At 40.5% G+C, this 20,391-nt stretch overlaps 1 protein-coding gene across 1 annotated transcript in view; it reads right to left on the bottom strand.

The window, feature by feature from the left end:
- The window catches only part of Lrrc9 (leucine rich repeat containing 9), a 94,842-nt gene extending 81,618 nt beyond the window's left edge, over positions 1 to 13,224 (bottom strand). Inside the window, exons 1-7 of the mRNA XM_045154699.1 lie at positions 13,063 to 13,224; positions 5,214 to 5,289; positions 4,721 to 4,939; positions 3,568 to 3,708; positions 3,000 to 3,063; positions 2,591 to 2,661; positions 10 to 192 (exon numbers count right to left, since the gene is read on the bottom strand). Of these exons, the coding sequence (XP_045010634.1) occupies positions 10 to 192; positions 2,591 to 2,661; positions 3,000 to 3,063; positions 3,568 to 3,708; positions 4,721 to 4,939; positions 5,214 to 5,261 (726 nt within the window). The 5' untranslated portion in view covers positions 5,262 to 5,289; positions 13,063 to 13,224. The remainder of the gene's footprint in view (positions 1 to 9; positions 193 to 2,590; positions 2,662 to 2,999; positions 3,064 to 3,567; positions 3,709 to 4,720; positions 4,940 to 5,213; positions 5,290 to 13,062) is intronic.
- Between the last annotated feature and the right edge of the window lie 7,167 nt (positions 13,225 to 20,391).

Below are 20,391 nucleotides of genomic sequence, written 5' to 3'. Positions count from 1 at the left end.
TACACTTACATCTGCCAGTTCTTTGATTTGCTTTGCTGATACATCAAATGTGTCAAGCCTTTGAAGAGAAGGCAAGTGATATAATACATGTGTGGAATAATTACACAGCTGACAAACTGGATTGGTTTTATACTGAGGATCATTCAGAGATAAATCCTTTAAGCGAGGCAGCCTGGTTAAGTTAGTGAGGTCCTGAAACAAAAGCAATGACAATGTTCATTTATCTCCTTGTTCAAAAACTTTGCTATCTCTCTTGTCTATGGAATACAGTCTACATTTAATAATCAATCCTTCTAATCTTAAGTCCCTGTGTTCTCATATATATTACTCTACAAAAGTCCAGTAATAATCTGGATGTTACTCAAATAGCCCCCTTGATTTTTTACCTTTATGTCTGTGAATATTGATACTCTCCTCTTAGACTATCCCTTCCTACTGTTCAGGAAAGCATCCTACAGTGTCTATTAAAATTCTGTTAGGCCGGGTGTGGTGGGTCATGCCTTTAATCCCAGCACTTGGAAGGTCGCTGTGAGTTTAAGGTCACCCTGAAACTAGAGTGAATTCCAGGTCAGAATGGGCTAAAGGGATACTCTACTTTGAACCCCCCCGCAAAAAGATTATGTTGTCCTTTCATATCAATTCATTTCCTTTGGAACTGAGCTAGTCAGATAAAAAGTTTATTTAAATTTCTTTTAAGCTACTTTTCCTTTTTAAAAAATATTCTATTTATTTTTTATTGAGAGAGAGAGGGGGAGAGAGAGAGAGAATGAGAAAGATACAGAGAAAATGGACATGCCAGAGCCTTCAGTCACTGTAAACAAACTCCAGATGCAAGCACCACCTTGTACATCTGGCTTACATGGGTACTGGGGAAATGAACCTGGGTCCTTAGGCTTCACAGGCAAGTGCTTTAATTGCTAAGCCATCTCTCCAGCCCTAAAGCATTTTTATTCTTTATCATTCCATAGCTTTATGGCTGCCTTCTCCTATTTTTCTCTGAGAAAAGGAATGCTTATTTCAATACTGATCAACTTAAACTATTTCCTATTCATTCCCTAATATTTTCTACAGAATGTACATGAATAATTGATTTCAATCTCACATTATCAAAATAATAAATGACATGTATTAAATAACCTTATATGCAATAAACAATAAGTCCTTTTATTTGAGTATTTCTCCTTCTTTCATTTCCTTGACAAATGTTTACTGAGATGTACTAAATATCCAATCCTAAGCACTGTGGATGCAGCAGTGAACAGAATGGGCAAAGATCCTGTGTTCATTCCAGCACGGATTATGCTGGGAGAACAACCAGTGATCATGCAACAAGAGGGGAGCAGGATGAGGAAGGTTTTGTGTGTTATTGCATAACGTTTGAACAAAAATCCAAAAGAAGAGGGAATGAGCCATGAAGCTATCCAGGAGAATAATGCTATATCAAGTGCAATAGTCAAAGGTGAGAGCATGCTGGGTATATTCAGGGAAGAGTGATAACAACATGGCCAGGATGGAATAAACAAATGAGGCAGTAGTAGAGCATCTATGGTCAGAGAGACAGAGACTGGGGGCTAGATTACAGAGTCTTACAGGCGAATGTAAGCAATGTCATATTATCAACAAGATGAGAAAACAAGGAAGGACTTTAAGCACAAGAGTGATTTGTTGTGGCATATTTTTACTATTTTATTTATTTTTTGAAAGAGAGAGAGAGAAGAGAGACAGACAGAATTGGCATGCAAGGGCCTCAAGCTGCTGTGGCATACTTTTAAAGGTCCCACTGTTTTGCTATAAAGAGAGCAGAAACAGATTGTTCTGGAAGAAAGGGAGAGCCTTGAGGAGGTTTTTCTTTTTTATTCTCTTCAGTAATGCTAGCTGGTGATGATAGTACACTGAATAAAGTTAATAGTGATACAGGTGATAAGAAATGGCCAGGCTTCAGATTCACTCTGAATTGGGAGCCAAAAGGATTTGCTGATGGATTGGAGGGGGACTACGAATGAATAATGGGGATGAAAAAATGACTATTAGAAATTTGGCTTAAGTAGCTGGAAGAATGGAAATGCCGTTTAGAAAGGTGGGGAAGGCTGCAGGAGAAGGTTTGGAGGAAGAAAAATCAGTTTGGGCCAGGATAAGAGATGTTAGAGTTCTGAGCAGTTGTCAAGGAAGCAGAGGTATCAGTGTGGAATAACAAATAGACTGAAGGTATTTAGAGTCATAAGACATGATGGAATTGAGAATGAATGCAGATAAAAATGAGAAAAAGCCCAGGATTAAGCAAGGACAGCCTACTTTTTTAGATGCTAGTAGAAGACAAAACTCTGGAAAATGAAGAGTTGCAGTCAAAAAGACTGTGGGGAAAATTAAGAAAAATAGCATCCTAAGAGCCAAGGAATAGTTACTTGTTTCCTTTAGTATTAACTGATCATTAAGGCTAACTTAACATACATTTCAAATTCTCTAAAGTATCAAGAAGTCCAAAATAGTGAAATCATTCCTAAAAGGGGGATTGTTTATTCTATTTTTCTGAAGTACTATGGCTTATAACCCAGGTTGATAAGCAGAAACAAATTATTCCAGTTAAACATACCTTAAAAGAACTAATTTGGTTACCAGAAAGGTTTAGTTTTTCCAGTTGTTCATTGGGGTCAAGACATCGACCTTTAATTTAAAAACAAGATTAAAGAAGCATTAAAGTTGGTGATATATCTCAGTGGTAGAGTGCATGGCAAAGTCTCTAGGTTCTATTCTCAACACCACAAAACAAGTGAATTTCTTATTTGATTTTTTTCATATCATGGCATATACAGCATATATAGCCACATTTTCTCTCTACAAATAAGATCAATGATGCCACTGTATAGTAAGCAGTGATTAATGGCTTTGCAAAGTTATACAAGAATGTCTAAAAGAAAGCAAAATCTAAGCATATACTTTTTATGCTAATAAGACCAAAAAACTTTAGCATTATGTGAGAGTCCAAATGAAATAGTACATACCAATGGTGCTTATTAGATTTCCTGCAAGGTTGAGATCATTTAAATTCTTCAAGGTCTGCAAGCCCTAAAAATAAAGACAACATGTAATTTAATTTTTTAAAAAAGTCTTTAAAATCTCTAATTCCCAGTCATCTTTAATCAGTCTGGTACCCCGAGCACTGGTTACTGCATGCTTCATAAATGCAGTAATCTTTCCCCCTATGTTGGAAAAAACTAGTGGAAGAAGAAACAGAGATAGAAAGGAGTGGAAAGAAGAAAGGAAGAATGAGTAGAAGAAGAACACATCCCATAGTGTGCTTTAATTCTAGGTCATAAATCTCTTCTTTGAAAATCTTCAAAGAAGAAGAAATACCAACTTATTTCTCAGGCTTCTTGTGAAGAGTTGAAACAATGATGTTTACAAAGCCTTCTGTATGTATATAATATACTACATATGTATTAGTTCGTCCAGAAAACATAATTATATTATTTTTAAATATTTTGCTCTATAATATAATTTGATCTCAGTCACTGTGTCTTAAAAATCCATAGTAGTAATTAGCTTTCAATACAAATAAAATGATCTTACCTCAATAGTTTTTATTGTATTGTGATTCAGCCAGAGAACTTCTAATTTGATTAATTTCTCTAAATTTTCTATTTTGGAAATTTTATTGTAATATAAATATAATTTTTCTAAATGTTTACATTCTTGAAGGCCTTCAATTTTCTGTTAAAAGGGACATTGAACAGTGTTATTTGTGCTTTGGCATTAACCTTTAAAAAGTAGGTTTCTAATTTCAATTATCATTTTCTTACAAAATCAATATCCAGAAAAATTAACTAAAAATTAAAGAAAAAAACAAATTACTTGAATAAAACTACATTTTAATTTTCTTTAACTTTTAATCAACTTTATAACTACTTTATCAGATTATAATTATAATATATATAAAATTTTGTGGGTTTTTTTGCTCAAAACTGTCTAAAGTATTTCCATAATCTCTCAAATTTTAATGTTAAAATATTTAATTACATTTATAATATTTTTCTTAAAAATACCCTATGTATTAAATATTTTTATTTGAAACTTTTAGCTATTGTCAAAAATGCAGCAACCAATAGCTTAACACATACAGTTGTTTCTGCTACTGAATTACTTCCCAAGGATAAAATCTTAGACTAGGGAGTTCTGGTGATCAGAAGCATATATTTCTCTTGTTGTTGATACAGTTTGCAATATTGCTTTTTTTTAAAAATTATTTATTTATTTATTTGAGAGCGACAGACACAGAGAGAAAGACAGATAGAGGGAGAAAGAGAGAATGGGCGCGCCAGGGCTTCCAGCCTCTGCAAACGAACTCCAGACACGTGCTCCCCCTTGTGCATCTGGCTAACGTGGGACCTGGGGAACCGAGCCTCGAACCGGGGTCCTTAGGCTTCACAGGCAAGCGCTTAACCGCTAAGCCATCTCTCCAGCCCTGCAATATTGCTTTTTAAAAGACATGTATAACCAATACTGTCTAAGTGAACTAGTGACCAATACTGGCTGTGATTTGATTAATAAAAAGTAGAATGTGGTTATATTTTGATCCCTTATTCCTACTTTTATTTTGTACAAATAAATCCCTACCTTTGGCCATGGGTGGGTGCTAATCTATTCTTCATGCATATATGTTAATGAATTATTTTCCAGAGTCAAGAATTCAGGATTCTTTGTAGGGTGATATGCTTACACTTACCTCTATGTAGCACTCAGCAATCCACAGTTCCTTCAGCAGTGAGCAAGTCTCCAACCCTGAAATTTCCTTTATGTCTTGAGCAACAATTGTAAGACTTGCTAAATTAGGAAATAATGATAGTCCTACTATACAGGGATACCCGGAGAAAAACATCTCCAATTTTGCAGTATCTGATCCTTCTTCTCCAATCATCTCATAAGATAAGCCATTGCACAAACACTGTTTAGGAGAAAGAATATGAATTATTATCTCTTTTAAATGGCTAAAGAGAATTTTGACATTACATATTATAAACTATGCATTACACTATGCCCTTTCAGTGTTCCCACAAAACAGAAAGTTGTACCAACAACGTGATATCTCTATGCTTCCAAAAATTATAGGATTGAAGAAACAGCCTTCCAGCTAACCCCTGCACCTCCAAAGTAGTGTAACGATGCTCTACTCAATATGCTTGCAAATGTTATTGAAAAGAAATTAGGCTTTGACTCACCAGTTCTTTAACTACTTCATCACAGTTTATGTTTTCACTTTCGATCATCTTTTGTTACAAACAATGGTCATAATATCTATTAAGAAAAATGAAAAAAAAATGTCTTGTCACTCCAAGATTACAGTGACCTTAAAGACATGTATGTTAAACCATGGGAAGCAGAAAGGGAACAGAAAGTTGGGCTGAGAGCTCAAACCTCAAGACCTGCCACCAGTGACCCACTTCCTCTAGCAAGGCTGCACCTCCTCAAGGTTTCACTACCTTCCCAAATAGTACTACCAGATGGGTATGTTAGTTTGAATCATATGTTCCTCAAAAACTCACGTGTTCTGAATGCTTGGTTCATGGCTGATGGTATTTTATAGGTGGATCCCTGCTGAAGGAGGTATGTTCTGGGGTGAAAGGCTTTAGGGGTATAAATCCAGCTTCTCCTTCCTAGAATCCAGCTCCCCCTTCCTAGAATCCAGCTCACTCTCCTGCTACTGTTTTCTACCTGCTATGTCAGAGGCAGTATCCAGTCTCTGCTGAAGCTCTGATTTCTGCTGCCACTATGAAGCTTTCCCTCAAGACTATAAGCAAAATATAACAGCAAAAAACCCTTCCCCCCATTAGCTCCTTTTGGTCAAGTACTTTGACCCAACAACAAAAAGGTAACTATAGCAGAAAATTGTTAATAGTGAAGTGGGTCATTGTTGCTAGAAACCTGATGTGTGGCTTTGGACCTTTTGGAACTATCTGTGGGAGGAATATGGAAGTATCTGAAATCAGGCTAGGAGATGCCCTGCGGTGCTATAAGCATAGATTGATGGATCATTTTTATCACAGTTTGAAAGTTCTAAAATGTAGAAAGAATTGTAGACTATGTATATTTGGAATTTGAGAGGAAGAAAGAGCTTTGTTTGAATTGGGCTATAAGCAGTTTGTGTGAGAGGATTGATGAGATCCACTATGTCATGAGAACTTGAGCAGGGTTGAATTTACTGGTGTGAGTAGAAGGATATGTCATAGAAAGAAATGAAAGTTACAGCTAGAGATGATTGCACCTGCTCACCTGCAATTGTTTGAGAAATTATAACTGCTGAGATTGGGCTGGATATTCTGCATTGAGACAACAAAAAGAATGCTGACTCTTTTGAAGGCAGGGAGCCCAAATGCCAAAGTAGTTTTCTTGCTCTTCAAAGTTGGGTTTCTTCTCCCTGGATTAACAAATTTGGTAGCACACCTGGTACTATGAGAGTACAACAACTGCAGGAAAAAAGAGGGTCATTGGATGTGCATGGTTTTATTGGAAATGGCCACTGGGCAATGTAAAGTAAGGTTGTTGGAGTCCCTGTGTGGAGAGCTGATTGAGCCATGAGGATGAACCCTAGGCTGCAATGGAGACCCTGGGATATTTTGAAATGGCAGGAATGTGAGAAGGCTGAGAGCTACTAGCTTAGTGTGGAATTTTCCACCATCTATGAGCAGCCCAGCTGGAGGGGAGGAGTTAAATTCCAGAGATTTCATCACTGGTTAGAGACATCAGATGTGGAGCCACGGAATTTAATTATTTTCCATGTTTGTTTTAGATCTTGTATTTGGTTTAATCTTTTCTTGCAATATCATCTCTCGCAGTGTGAATGTTTACTCTGTGCCATTGTGTGGTTTTGGTTTTATAGTTCACAGTTAATAGACGTTGGACTAAGGAGATGGTTGAACAGTATTAGAATTAGAAGAAAAAAAATCTATGGGGACTTTTAAAGTTGAAATGAATGCATTGCATTTTATATCATGGATGGCTATCAGTTTATGGGGGCCAGGAACAGAATGTAGTGGTTTGAATTGGATGTTCCCCATAAATTCATGTGGATTGAATGCTTGACCACCAGCTGATGGAATTTTGGAAGTAGAGCTTTGCTGAATAAGGTGTGTTATTGTAGGAGGGCTTATGGGTGTTATAACCAGCTCCCTCTTGCTAGAATCTAGCTCCTGCTGCTGTTGTCTACCTGCTGTGGTAGAGATGATGTGCATCCTCTGCTCATGTCATCCTTTCACCACCATCATAAAGCTTCCCCTAAATACTGTAAGCCAAAATTTAAAAAACCTTCCCTCCCATCAGCTGCTTTTAGTTGAATGGTTTATCCCAGCAATGAGAAGATAACTATCACACCAAGTGTTCAAGCACATGAACCTATGGAAAATATTTAATATTCAAAGAACAATGTTGTGTCTGGTTTCTGCAGGCTCATGGCCATCTCATGACGCAAAAGCCTTCAGTCCAACCTGGAAAGTCCCCTTAGTCCTTAACAGTCCCAACACTGTTCAAAAGTCCAAAGTCCAACATCTTTTTTGAGACTCAAGGTAACCTCTTAAGTGTGACTTTCTGTCAATTATTTTGAAAATACATAGTTCAACATATGATAAACACTCCCATTCCAAAAAGGAGGAAATAGGGGGCATAATAAGGAAAGATAGGGCCAAAACAAGACTGAAACCCAGCAGGAAAAATAACAAGTGTTGCAGCTCCATAACTAGCATCTGGAATCCTCTTGGCTATAAAAAGCTCTGCTGCCTGTGACACACATAGCCTCTCTCTTGGGCTGGCTCCACACTGAGCCTACAGCTTTCCTTGGCAGATGTTCCATGGTTCTGGCAACTTCAATATCCTGGGGTCTCAATTGTAACTTCACCACTATACACTGTGGCTTCTTGGGGTCTCCTTGGAGATAATCTGACTCTGTCTCACACTGCCAGCTTCAGCAGCTCTCTGAAGCTATGGAGAAATACTGCAGGACACTCCTCGACTTGTATTTTTCATGCTTTTGAAACCAATACCACATGAATGATGCTGCCAAGTTCTACAGCCCACTCAGGATAGTGTCTGGCCCCCTTAGACCTTGAGAAACACTCCTTTAGGCAGTTGCTTTCTAACAGTAGAAAAAACAGTTAGCATTCTCCACTCAGGCCTTCTCCTTTGAAAACTACTTGCCTTCTCACAACTTAAGAGTATTCAATGGGTAGTGTCTGCCCTCAAATCACCTTTCCTATACTCTCCTAGAGTAGAGTTGTAGGTTTCTCTTTAATCATATCAATCTTTTTGCTGTTGTTATTAACAATTACAGCTGTTGCGTCTAGTGCCGGAAGGTGCTACCTGAGCAACTGGGGGATAAGGGCCAGTATCTGTCCAAGCAATGCATGGTCTAACTTTCTTAGCAGCAAACAACCTGACATGATGCTCATACAAGTGCAAAAGTGGTGTATAGCCATGGTGGGAAACAAACTGCTCTCAATTTGGCTAACTGATCTGCTCAGTGGAACAGAACCAATAGCTGGAGCTGGGAAACAAGTAAGAACTTTATCCAAAAATGAACCTGCTCTCTACTAAACTATCTCTAAAAAACAATGGTTAACACATCTACTTGGTGCTAACCTTACTCTCTGTTGGAGAATCTGCTTCTCTTTTTCAGATAGACCCAGATCCTAACGTGAGAACCACCCCATCATAGCTCAAAAGGGCCCTAGCTGAAAGTAAGAATAATTGGGGAAACATGCAAGAATGCTGTTTTCTTGGTGAACTGGGAACCAGTACAACGGTGAAGGAGATAGACACAGAGAACAATCAACCCCTACCAGGCAAGATATCCAGAGACACAGAGGCTCCCAAGATCTCAACATGGAAGCAGACCTAATATGAACCCAACATGGCTCAGGGAAATTTGTGGAATAGAGGGTGGAAAGAATGTCAGAGCCACATATTGGGTCATGACACACAGAAACATTTCCTCCTACCCATAACTAATGGCTAACCCCACAATGTATGATCCATATACCTCAATGAGGGTCCTGGTGGAGGGGGGAGGACAGGGAGGAGGCTAACAATGGTACTAACTTGAATGTATTTACTGACTACAAAAATTAAACAAAATTAAAATTAAAAAGCCAAACAATTACAGCTGTTTTCTCAGCATGGGCCCAACAACATGGGCTTCCATAAGTAAGGATGATCTGGCTATGGCTGCTGTTGATTGCCAAATCTGCCAGCAGCAGAGACCAACTTGATGGCAGGTTAACTACACTGGACCACTTCCATCAAGGAGAGGGCAGTGTTTTGTCCTTACTGGCACAGACACTTATTCTGGGTATGGTTTTGCTTTTCCTGCAGGTAGTGCTTCTGCCAAAACTACCATCTGTGGGCGTACAGAATGCCTTACCCACCATCAGGGTATTCTACACAGCATTGCTTCTGATCAGGGACCTCACTTCACAGCCAAGGAAGTGTGGTGGTGGGATCATGTTCATGGAATTCACTAAGTCTTACCATGTGCTCAGCCGCCCTGAAGCAGTTGGCTTGATAGAAGAGTGGAATGGCCTTTTAAAGAAATAGTTTCAGCACCAACTAGGTAGCAATAGCCTGGAGAGCTGGGTTAGGGTTTTCCCAGAAGGCTGTATACACTCTCAATCGGCACTCTATATATGGTACTGTTTCTCTTATTGCCAATATTCATGCCCAGGAATCAAGGGGTGAAAATTAGAATGATACCATTTACCATCATCCCAAGTGACCCATTAGCCAATTTTTTGCTTCCTTTTCCTGTAACTCTATGCACTGTTAGATTGGAAGTATTGGCTCTGGAGAGAGCTTTACAGAAGGCACAAAACAAATTCCACTGAGCTTGTGTTAAGTTGACAAGGGGTGGACTTGTGAAGGTTAAGTTCTATTGTCAACTTGATCTGTTTAGAAAACCACAGACATTCCTCTTGGTTGGGTTTCTAGGGTTGCTTCCAGGAAGGACTGACTGAAGGGGGAAGTCCTTCCTCCAGAGCAAGCCCTTCCCCCCCCCCCTCCCACCCCGCAGCGGGCAGCCCTCCAGGAGGGAGGTTTTATGTAAGAAAGCTCTGGAAGGAAACCCACTTCTTCCTGCTGGGCTTTAGGTGCTGCTTCTGGTGAGTGCCTTCACTTGCACATGCATTTATCCTGTTTGCCTATCCTTCTTTGGCCTTGGAACCAAGTCTCCTCAGCTTTCCAATGCGAACTGAAGACCGGCAGCTCTCCAGAAAGCCTTCAGAGCTTTGGTGCTGGATTGGGATTGCTAAGGCATCCAGCCTCATGCACTGAAAGCTACCGGGTCCCTGACTCTCAGCCTTTCAGACTGTTGTTAGTGGACTTCTTGCCGTAAGATAATCCAATAAATTCCCCGTTTAATACAATTCATTCTATTAGTTCTGTTCTAGAAAACGCTGACTAGTACGTGATTCTAATTAAGACTGCATTACAAAAATTAATATAGAGAGAATGTCCACCTTTACAGTGTTGAGTCTTTCTCAAGAGCAAATTATAGTTCTCCATTCATTCAAGGAAATCATATTTTCTGGGTATAGAAATATGCATATTACCTTTCAACTTCAACTTACTTCCTCTTCATCAATGATCTCACTTAGGAAAAATAATCTTACTCTAATTCAATAGTTAATTGGCAAAACAAAACAAAATTTGATTCAAAACCTCAAATCCTAAAATTTGCATGTCTACAGCTGAATTATGAACTTTCCTGATTCTTACAAGTCTCTTGCTTTTTCCAATTACAGACAGGCTCAGGGTTTCCAGATTGTGCTGCTGACTCCCATCAAGAGGCAAATGTCCTACTGGTCAGCTTTCATTTTGAGGATGCTCTTTACAGCCTGCCCATGCGAGGGAGGCGAATGTCTTTTTTAATTGCTTCAAGGAACTGGTTCTACACCACTCACTCATCAAATCACAAATGTTGGGTTGATCCAATAGTTCCTCTTTTATGCTTCAGTTTATTACTAGAAGGTTTCACATAACCAGCATGTATTTGACGTCACCACAAAAGCATGGTTTACAACCAGCTGGGTCTTCAGCAACAAACGTTTTCTCTTTTTTCTCATCAGCAATGTCTCTTATGAGCATATGACTAGAAATAAAGATCTGGGATTCATGATATACCATTTCAACTTTTCTCATGTTCATTCTTCCTCCCTCCCTCCCTTTTTCCTCTTCTCCCAAACTCTTTCCAGATGATCTTGTCCCCATCTTCACAGAGAACAGTGATTTTACTGGATGTACATCTCCCTTCAGTTTTCTGACTCTCTTTCTCTCTCTCAAATAAATAAACTATTTTTAAAAGAGTACAGATGAGTAATGTCCCACTAAAAAGGAAACTATTGATTTGGAAAATGAGTTTGGAATAACAAGTAAAGAGAAGCCAAGAAAGAATGGACATGCCAGGGTCTCCAGCCACTACAAACAAACTCCAGACGCATGTGCCACCATGTGCATCTGGCTTAACTGGGTAATGGGGTATCGAACATGGGTCCTTAGACTTCACAGGCAAGTGCTTTAACCATTAAGCAATCTCTCTAACCCACATCTGTTTTCTTTATTGTCCTCTCTCCTGTGCAACAACTCTAACTGCCTATGTGAAAAGCTCCATTTGGACATGTCTTAGGCATCACAAACTCAGCATGTCCCAAAATGAACTCATCATATTTTTCCACTAGAATGCTTCTCATAATGTGTGCCTTCTTGTAATAAAAGAAACATCAAAGTCGCAAATCTGGGGCTTACCCTCAAGATTTTCCCTAGGTCCCCTCACTCATGAAATCCTTCTTCTTATATCCCACAAAGTCTGTTCTCTTCTCCATTCCAATAGCCTCTGCCTTGGTTGTTCATCATTTCACTATCACTGGATGTCCTCCCTGGTCTCTAACTTCCTCCTCTCCTGATCACCGGGACAAGCACCCTCCTGAAAGATACGTCTGCTCATACTATACCCCTTAGCAGCCTGGTGGTCACCATGCTCTGATTTCTGCCAGTTTCTCAAGCACCTTGTTATGCAGTCTTCATATGGTATTCCAGGCTACAACTCTAGTTTCCTGTGTTGGCTGGGCAGCACCTGTACATTCAAAGGTTTTTTTCTTCTTGACTTTGCAGTATACTCTGTATATGCTTAAAGATTCAAGTCAAGAGTCTCCTCCGAAGACTTTAGTTATCCTTGACCATATTATAAGCATTCCTCTGGATGTGACTGAGTTAGGCCAGCATATATTCTGTACACTGCACATTGTACATTGCATTCCTTGCAGGATTTTCCTCCTTACAAGGTTACCTGTTCACTGAGGGAGTACTATGCCTGACACACGCTTTTGGCATTCAATATAGTTTGTCAAATTATCATACCACAGGTTCTGAAATGGTATAACTTTAAAAATGGTTCTACCTGGTGGAACGTTGTGGTGCATGCCTTTAATCCCAGCACTAGGGAGGGAGAGGCAGGAGGATTGCCATGAGTTCGAGGCCACCCTGAGACTACATAGTGAATCCAGGTCAGCTTAAAAAAAAAAAAAAAAGGTACTACCTGACCATTCAAAATATAATTGAACCATTAGGGACTATATATCCGTCGGCCAGTAGAGTTGAATTAGGGTTCACTTTGAGAAACCCACCTTTCTTTCCAGTACAGTATTAGACCTAGATGGGCTGTATTCTTACTTGGGTATTAAAGGGGTCAGAATCCATCCCTCTTCACTGATGATTTAAATAAACGCCCTTCCAATTCTACATGAGCAATATCAGGTTGGCCAGTGATCAATCACCGGGACCTCCCCACAGTACGTAGCCTCTCTTGTTTTCCTCTGAAGCAAAGTCGCTGTTCATTAATACTGGCGATGTTCATTTTCATGTTTGTTGCACCTTGACGGGGGGGGGGGGGGTGGTGGGAGGGGGGCGGGTCTCTTGACTTCTACGTGGCTCATGGATTCCTCCCAGCGGGGCTCAGGGAGGAAGCAGAGCTCCCTAGGGCCTGCCTGCACGTGAGGCTCCACGGGAGGCCACCGGTTGACGGATACTCACTTTATCTCAGAGAGAGGGTGGATTTCGGGGCAATCGGAGACGGGTCACGGCGCAGTCCGACCTCCCAACCTCTCTGTCTTGCAGCAGCAGCAGCAGCAGCCCAGGCGACACCCTCTCCAGCCCCGGGCTTGGTGTGTACGCGGAGCCCTCCGCGGTTGCCTAGGAAACCCACTCTCAGACCCCAGCGTCCTCCGGGTGGGGAGGGGGACCAAAGGGGCGGGAAAAGCCAGGGCCGCTGCATACCTACCCCACGTGACGACAATCCTATCCAATCAGCATAGTCAGGGAGGAGCCCGCTAGTGCTCCTGGGAAAAGCTGGGCGCCTGCCGCGGGTCAGCTCCCGCCACCCCTGGACGGACGCATCCTTTCACCCGCCTCAGCAATGACATACGCATCGCACTTTCAAGGACCAACGTGCAAAAGCCACGTAAACTGTTTCGCTAAGAATTTTTAGATTGGCCATATGTTGAGATAATATTTTGGATGCATTCGGATGAAATAAAAATAAAGCTTGTTTTTATTTAGGAACTGTGTCTATGAGACGAAATTTAAATCGCTCGCGTGACTTGCATTAAGTTTCTTTGGTACACTGTCGCACTAGCTTCTGCTGCTTCTATTGTGGGTTCGTGTGAATGTGATGGACAGTTGCACAAAATAGTGTCTGTAGTGCTCTTTTCCCACACCAGATGGCAGCCTCACTCAGTGGACTAGTTTAAAATTGTCTTTTTTTTTTTTGAAAAATTTCAATGCACCATATATTTATTTGTGTAATCAGTGAGATTATATTTGCATATCTTATAAGCTACTTTCTTTGGGTAACAATATGTTGCAACTATCTTTCTATTATGTACGATATTCCATACTACATTCCAACAACTAAATTTAAAACTTATTATGAAATGTGCTTGAAATTTACCATATATATAAATTAAATATATATAATATTATATATGTGATACGTATAATACATATGCTCATATATACGCATAGGTTATAATAATAGATACACACATATATACATATATATGTGTGTATATAGATTTTTCTTAGTTTTTTGAGACAAGGTCTCATTATGTATCTGACACTAGCTTCAAACTCTATGTAACCCAGGTTTAAACTCATGATTCTCCTGCCTCACTCTCCCGGGGACAGCTAAGTGCTCAGTGTTTTCTGAACCATTTTAAGAGCACATGGTTCAGGGCATCTGGACGCAGGTCATTCCCATGGGGATTGTAGATAGTGCATTGTGGGGGGCAGCAGTCAGTTATGGGGGAGAGGCAATGTCTCTGCATAATGTCCCAACTTGTGGCTCTAACAGTCTTTCTGCTCCCTCTTCTGCAAATTTCCCTGAGCCATGTTGTGTGCATTTTAAGTCTACTTCAGTGATGGGCTCTTAGGAGTCTCTGGATCTCTGGTTTGGAAGGTGTTGATGTCCTCAGTGCCTATCTCCTTCAGCCTTGTGCTGAGGTAAGATTCCCTAAGACAGCAGCACTCTTGCTCATTTCCCCAGTTCCTCTGTGGTTTCATCTGGGACCGGGCTGAAGTGCGATGGGTCATTTATCTCCTCAGGTCCCACTCCTGTCTGAAAAAGAGAAGCAGATTGCCCAACACAGAGTGAAGTCAGCACAGGTTAATGGGATAATCATTATTAATTTAGAGAGATCTTTTTGGATGCAGACCCTCTTTAAGCCCAAGATTAGAGAGAGCTTGCTATTGAAAAGCAAAAGTGTTATCTGGATATGATTCTGACTTATTTCCCAGTTCCAGATATGGTTTCCTTTCCACTGAGCTGATCTGTTAGCCAATCCAAGAGCAATTGGTTACCCACCATGACTGTGTGCCACTATGGCACTTTTGTGAGCATCAAGTCAGGTTGTTTGCTTCTGAGTAGCTTAGACTTTGAGTTGCTCAGACAGATGTATAGCACCTTCTAGGACTAGGCAGGCTGATTGTTTGGGGATCGGCTCTCTTCCAGATTCCTACCAGGTCTCTCCATGCTCTATGCCAACAGTATATGGTGTCTTCAGCAGTAGGGTCTTACCATTAGCCTCTGGAGGATAATCAAGTTCTATGATAGAAGTCTGTCTTGTTTTGGGAGACCTTGTAGGTCTCTCTGATCAACAGCTCATTGTGGGTTAACCACATGCTGGTACTGGGAGTTACATGCCAGCACCAAGGGAAAAGAAAAGAAACAAAAAAGAGAAAGAAAGAAAAAAAAAGGAGAGAGAGAGCGAAACGGGAGTAATTTAAGGTTAGGTTTCATTGCACCCTCTCTAGGGCCCTTCTATTCAGGTGCGTCCCCTAAGGTCCTGTTGAGGGTTCAACCTTCGAGTCTATCTTCCAGTAAATAGATTTCTATGGCACTACTTCAATTTGGGCTCAGTGTTGTTCACGTGTTCCCCCCCACCCCCCCATCCTTCCCCTTCCTCAAGCCCTACCCTCCCTATTGTCCAGACCTCGAGATGCCATTCAGGTATGTCAGCAACTCGGGCTGATCCAGGTTAGGAACCGCAGATTAATGAGACCAAAAGACAATGTCTTTCTGTGATTGTGTGAGTTCGCTGGAAGCATATATACTAAAACTGTCTTCTGAAGTTCAGATTCTAGAAATAGTCTCATTTAACAGCTCTCAAGAATGCTCTGTATTTGCTTCAATTCAATTAGTTTTACTGTCTGTAATATTGACTGGAAAAAGACTCATATAAAAAGTCAAAGTGGGGCATATAATTCAGTAGTAGAGTTTTTGGCTGCAGAAAAAGTTAAACAGATTTTTTCCTTAGTATGTTCATTTCACAGAAAATTGTTTCCAACCTTAAGCAGCAGATTAAACAGACAATGAAAATATTTGTGGCCTAGGGGCTTAAAATAATACTAGAAAAATGTGTCTTACATGTTCACTTTTAACCATTTTTCTCTTTGATAATCTAGTTGAACAATATGACCTGTATTTGGAGAAATTTTCTTTCTAGAATATAAAGACTAATTATAAGATAACAGGTCAGATTTGTAAACATTAGATAAACATTATTGTGGACCAATTAGGTGAATTATCTACATCAAATGTCTTATTTGGAGGAACACAGTGTCTGGAAAGGATTATTATTTTAAATTTTATTTGTGCACTATTTAGGGGGGCACACCAGGGTTTCTTGCCACTGCAAGAATGTCAGACATTTGTGCTACTTGTTGAGTCCAGCTTTACATGGGTGGCTGGGGAATTGAACCCCAGACCAGCATACTTTGTAAGCAAGTGTCTTTAGCCACTGAGATATCTCCCCACATTACTAGAGATGAATTATTAAAGTGTACCATTATGGTGGTTTGAATTAGGTGTTCCCATAAATGCATGTACTCTGAATGCTTGTTTCCCAGCTGATGGTGGTTTGGGAGGTGGAGCCTTGCTGGAGAGGGTGTGTTGCTGGAGTGGACCTGGAGGTTTATTAGCCCTTGACTTGCTAGTGTTAGCTTGGCTCCCTACCCTGCTGTGGTCGTCCACCTGATGTTGGCAAGCAGGTCCTGTCCAGCCTCTGCTCTGTCATCTTTTCCCCGCTATCATGACACGTTTCCTTGAGACTGTAAGCCAAAATAGGTACTTCCTTTGCATGGGCTACTTTTGATTGGGTGCTCTGTCTCAGCAAGCAGCAGGTAATTACAATTTTTTTCCTATATTTTCAAAATGTAGAAATCTGTTATGTTTCCTAAGCAATAAAAGTACTGCACACATTTCTTTATATTATACAAACAGTTTTAAGAATGCTCTAGGTGAAATTCAAAGACTTGGCCAGTAAACAGGTGTGCTGGTGTTCTTGTATCACTATAGACTAATAACCTGGAGTGACTGGCCAAAGTAAAGCCTTTCTCCACAGTACTTTTTAATAATAATTTTTGTTAATTATGAACTTTACTATATGAACAAACAGTGTGCTGGTCATATTCCCCTTGGGATATACCCTTATGTCTCCTCTCTCCTGCCTCCATCTCACTGAGGGCAGTCCTCAGTGGGGTTAGTATTCACCAGGGAGTTATGAAAGCATTAGTCAGTCTGTGGGGTGGGGGGAATGCCTCAGAATACTCCTTCCCACACTGTGGCTCTACAGTCTTTCAGCCCCCTCTTCTGCTGAGCCATTGAGAATGTGCTTTAATTCTACTTTAGTGTTGAGCTCTTTGCAACCTCTGGATATCTGCTTTGATGAATTATGAGTGTCCTTAGTGTCTATAGCCATCTCCATGGAGCAGGTTGTCAGGATAGCAATGAGAGCTGCATTTATGTTTAAATTGCCACTTCCTCTAGATGTCTCCTGGGTCCTGGCAGATGGCAGATGTGCTAGAGGTGGCTCATGTCATGCTAGGCAGTTGGTTATCTTTTCTTGTATTGGTTTTTGTTTGCTGCCATCTGTAAAACAAAACAAACAAAAAACAGATTCTTCAACCAAGAGCAGCATGGATTAAAGGAGATAAACATAGTTATTTAAGGGACATTTTGATGGGTGTAGCCACATATGCGTTTTAGCCAAAGACCAATGGGAGCTTCTCTTTAGAGTCTATGACTTTTCTATCCATAGGACTCTGACTTGATTCTCAGTACTCAGTATGAGTTGTCTCCCACTGAGTGGGCCTCGTAGCCAGTCAGAGAGCTGTTGGTTACCTGCATAGGCTGTGTGCCACTGTTGCACAGGTGTGTATATCTTGTCCAGCTGGTTGAACTGGTAGTTTGAAGGATCCCCTGCTTGTTCATGCTGTTGGTAACCATTACCTTCCAGTAGCTCTCATAGCACTTTCCTGTACTATAGGAGCTAGCACACTGGGAGCTGTCTTCCTTCTAATTTCCAGCATGGCATCTTGATAGCCTGTCTACAGTAATTTTTTAAATTTCATTTTTATTTGTTTATTTATTTGATAGAGAAAGAGGGAGAGATACAGAGAGTGAGTGAGAGAGAGAGAGAGATAGAGAGAGAGAGAGAGAGAGAGGGAGCACGAGTGAGCCAGGGCCTCCAGCCATTGCAAATGAACTCCAGCTGTGTGTGCCCCCTTGTGCATCTGGCTAATGTGGGTCATGGGGAATCTAACCTGGGTCCTTTGGTTTTGCAGGCAAACACCTTAACCACTAAGCAAACCCTCCATCCATACAGCAGTTTTTAAAAATGTTTTGTTTAAAAAATATTTTGTTTATTTACTTGAGGGGGGGGGGAATGGGCATGCCAAGGCCTAGCCACTGCAAACAAACTTCAGATGTATGCACCACCACCTTGTACATCTGGCTTACATGGGTACTGGGGAGTTGAACCTGGGTACTTAGAGCACAGGGAAGTGCTCTAACCACAACGCTATCTCTCCAGCCCTTACAATACTTTTAAAAGATTGCTTCTGTTCAAATACTCCAGATGTTATTTGAAGCAGAAGATGCTTACACTTAATAATCACAAAAGAAACACAAAACCAGTATCTTTTGTTGTGTTTATCTCCTTTTCTCATTTTACAGTTGCTTTATGATACTGTTTTATGTGTCTATAACAATGGAATTGAAACCACTAATAGTCAAGCAAGTTAAATAATCATTCAAAATGAAATAAGATTTCATTTCATCCATCTCTCTATTCATACTTCTGTCCATACCTGTTTACTTATATAGAGGCACCACTGCCCAGACTGAAGAGTCAAAATGCAGAGGTGATTCTGTAGATCCAAATAAAATCTTGACTCACTTGTTAACTGGAAGCTCTTGGATTGCTTGTTAAATTTATTTCTCAAAGGCCCCATTTTTAAACGATATTTATTTATTTATTTGAGAGAGGGAGAAAGAGAGAGAGAGAATGGGCGCACCAGGGCTGCTAGCCATTGCAAACAAACTCCAAATGTATGCACTACCATGTGTATCTGGCTTATGTGGGACCTGGAGAATAGAACCTGGGTCCTTAGGCTTCATAGGCATGTACCTTAACTGCTAAGCCAAAAGGCTCCATTCTTAAGGAAAGATAACTGTAGTGATACCTAATTAGTATTCTGCTTCATAATACCTTCATGTCTGATTCCAAAGAAATGAAAGTTTGCAGATTTTCAGTGCTAATTTGACTTTCATATTCTCATAGATACTTGATCTTTGTACAAATGAGGGCCTCCCAGCTAATGATTTCATTAGATTACAAAATTTAACTGTCTCACTTTTGAATTTTATGTATAATAGAAAACACATAAATACCGCACAGCTGAGAATTAACTCAGGCAGTAGAAGAAATAATTATGTGCAACTCATAAAATCATTACCAGAGATCTTATTAATGTCTAGCAATGAATATTCACATCCAACGAAGTGAATGTATTAAGATCCAATTAAAAGTTAGGGATTGCTCATAAGCAAACTTTCAATTAGGTCAATAGAATACTATTGCCATCTACTTAGAATAGTATCTAAATATTCTAGCTTTCTTCTTTTTATTAAGTGTATACTTTGTATGGACAGAACACATGTTGAGACCATCATTTCCCTCCTCCCTGCCCCCGTTCCACTGTGGGCCTTCCTCAGTGGGATTGCTGATATTCCCCATGAGGCTGTAGTTTATGAGTTGTGAGAGCAGCAGTCAGACATTGTTGTGGGGCAATGCCTCTGGGTATGCCCTTACAACCTGTGGCTCTTTCACCCTCTGTTCTGCAAAATTTCCCGTGTTTTAGTCTACTTCAGTGTTGAGCTCTCAGGAGCTTCTGGATTTCTGCTTTGGTACATGTTGAGTGTCCTCAATGTTTGTCTCCTTCACCCTGGTGCAGGTTGTCAGGCTCACTATGAAAGCAGCATTCTTGCTCATCTCACCAATTCCTCTCTGGTTTCACCTGGACCCTGGTTGGTGTGTGAGAGAGGTGGTTTATCTGCTAGGTTCTTGCTATTTTCTGAAAAAGATTCTGCAATGGAGAATGAAGTCAGCATAGGTGAAATGGGATGAGCATTGTTAATTTATAAAGATGCTTAAATTTTATTTATTTATTTATTTAGTTTGAGAAACAGAGGGTGGCAGGGAGAGAGAGAGAGGGAGAGAGAGAGAATGACCACACCAGGGCTTTTAGCAACTCCAGTGAACTCAGAAGCATGCACCACCTTGTGCATCTGGCCTATGTGGGTCCTGGGGAGTCCAACCTGTGTCCTTTGGCTTTGCAGGCAAGTGCTTTAACTACTAAGCTATTCCTCCAGCCCAATTTATAGAGATTTTGATGGATGTTACTCCTCTTTTAGCCAAAGGCTAGTGGGAACTTGTCATCGGAGACCATAGTCTTTGTCTCCGTAGGATTCTGACCTGTTTCCCAGTTCCAGCTATGGGTTCCTTCCCACTGTGCTTGTCTCTT

The sequence above is a fragment of the Jaculus jaculus genome, chromosome 7, assembly GCF_020740685.1.
Source record: "Jaculus jaculus isolate mJacJac1 chromosome 7, mJacJac1.mat.Y.cur, whole genome shotgun sequence".
Classification (NCBI taxonomy): domain Eukaryota; kingdom Metazoa; phylum Chordata; class Mammalia; order Rodentia; family Dipodidae; genus Jaculus; species Jaculus jaculus.
Note: the sequence above shows the minus strand (reverse complement) of the source record. Positions and strands in the feature narration are given on the sequence as shown.